The sequence below is a fragment of the Helianthus annuus genome, chromosome 11 (genome assembly GCF_002127325.2).
Source record: "Helianthus annuus cultivar XRQ/B chromosome 11, HanXRQr2.0-SUNRISE, whole genome shotgun sequence".
In the NCBI taxonomy this organism is placed as follows: Eukaryota; Viridiplantae; Streptophyta; class Magnoliopsida; order Asterales; family Asteraceae; genus Helianthus; species Helianthus annuus.
The window spans coordinates 99,721,044-99,722,895 of NC_035443.2; the positions used below are offsets into that span (position 1 = coordinate 99,721,044).

A 1,852-nucleotide genomic window follows, 5' to 3' on the forward strand; every position below is an offset into this window, starting at 1 on the left:
AGTGTGGCCCAAATGGGCTTGTATAACCGGTTAGTCTTGTGCGATTGGGTTCTAGTGTGTGGTTTGGGCTCGTGCAACACACAACATACATACACATATAATGCACATAAACATAACATACCAAGTATTCATTCAATTAATAACGTTCTCGTAAACACATATTGTTACACAAAGTAAGTCTAAGGTTCGAGTTGTCACAAAAAGCAACTCATCCCTCTAGTATCCAATGTGGAAGGGATGCTATGGATCAGATATAAGCATCACGTTGGGCGGAAACCAAATAAGTGGCTCGCCCGCGGGTGCAGAAGAAGAAGTAGTGTGTGTAAACTGTGGCATGAAATGATCGGCTGCTGACACAGGTGGTATGTGACCGAGCTGCTGACTCGATGGTCCTTCCCCGGGACGGGGAGGAGGGATATCCTAAAGAAATGTGACCTGTAAATCTGTGCGGTGAATGTCAGACTCATGTGGGTGAAACTGGGCGACATCAATGGGTGCATGCACAGGTGCAGGTAGGGGAGTGACAGGTCTAACAAAAGGAGGAAAGTCGTCGTCGTCCGATCCACCCATTGCGGGTGTGAGCATATCTGGGGTCAACCTGGGCTACAAAAGGCGCACGATCAACAAGTACAGGGATCGGGTCAGGCAAAGGTGGTGCAACAACTGGAATATCAACAGGGGCAGGATCATGCTCGGGCAAAGGGTCGTGAGCAGATATAGGCTCTGGTGCAATCTCAGGCTCAGGGTCAGCTGGAGCAAACTCAAGATCAGTAGGTACATCAAAGAACTGATCATTAGGAACGAAATCGACCTCATGCTCAGGATCCACATCAGGATCAACAGGTGCCTCAAAAGGCTGCTCGTCAGGGACAAACTCAATCTCATGGTCAGGATCAAAGTCGTGTGGAAAGACAGGGTCAAACTCGTCCTCAAACTCGAAATCCTGTGGAGGAACAGGTGCAGCTGACATAGCAGTGTCAGAGTCAGAGTCAGTAGGATAACACTGTAATCCCAGTGTATGCAGTGTAGAAGATGACACAGACTCAAACGAATCGGGACCAGACTGGTCAGATGAAATCTCAACAACAGGAACCTCAACAATCGGTACAGCAATGACATGGGCGACTGGAACTCCAACATCCTGGGCACCCTCAGGGGACCATCAATGAAAAGATCGATGTCATCGTTGGACATAGCATCAAGAGGCAGATCCTCAAGAGGAAATGCAGCAAGAGGAAAAGGAGCAGGGATCGGAACAAGAAGTAGATCCCCGTCAGGAAAACCATCAGCTATAGGTATATCATCTCCAAAATCTGGTAAAGCGAACGGCTGAAAATCATCATCGTCGTCACTCGTGGTGTCAGATGTAAAAACCTCAGGGTTTGTGGCTATCTCATCATCCGAGACTATGGCCATAGGGTCTATCGTGTCGGATACTCCACTCTCAGAAGAAGATGACATAATGTCTGTAACAACAATCACAACATATGCACGTGCATCAACAATCATCAAATAAGTATGTATGTAGTAACAATGAAAGCATGTAATTGTCCTAGTCTTCCCAAGACTATCCCACCCAGCCTCTCAGATTGAACTACTTAGTCTCTCAGACTAAACCTCCGAGTTTCCCAAACTGAACTACCCAACCTCTCAGGCTAATCCTCCCAGTCTCTCAGACTGCCCCAACTAGTCTCTCAGACTACCCAGTCTCTCAGACTGAACTACCCAGTTAGTCTCTCAGACCAACTCCCCAGTCTCTCAGACTGAATTACCCAGCTAGTCTCTCAGACTAACTCCCCAGTCTCTCAGATTGACTACCCAGCTAGTCTCTCAGACTAACTACCTAGTCTCT

At 47.5% G+C, this 1,852-nt stretch overlaps 1 protein-coding gene across 1 annotated transcript; it reads right to left on the bottom strand.

The window, feature by feature from the left end:
• Positions 1–529: 529 nt before the first annotated feature.
• LOC110869730 lies at positions 530–1,461 on the bottom strand. The gene is made up of 2 exons (XM_022118961.1): positions 1,150–1,461; positions 530–1,063 (listed from the first exon to the last, which is right to left on the bottom strand). The coding sequence occupies exons 1-2, from the start codon at positions 1,459–1,461 to the stop codon at positions 530–532; spliced, it is 846 nt and encodes a 281-aa protein (XP_021974653.1).
• Between the last annotated feature and the right edge of the window lie 391 nt (positions 1,462–1,852).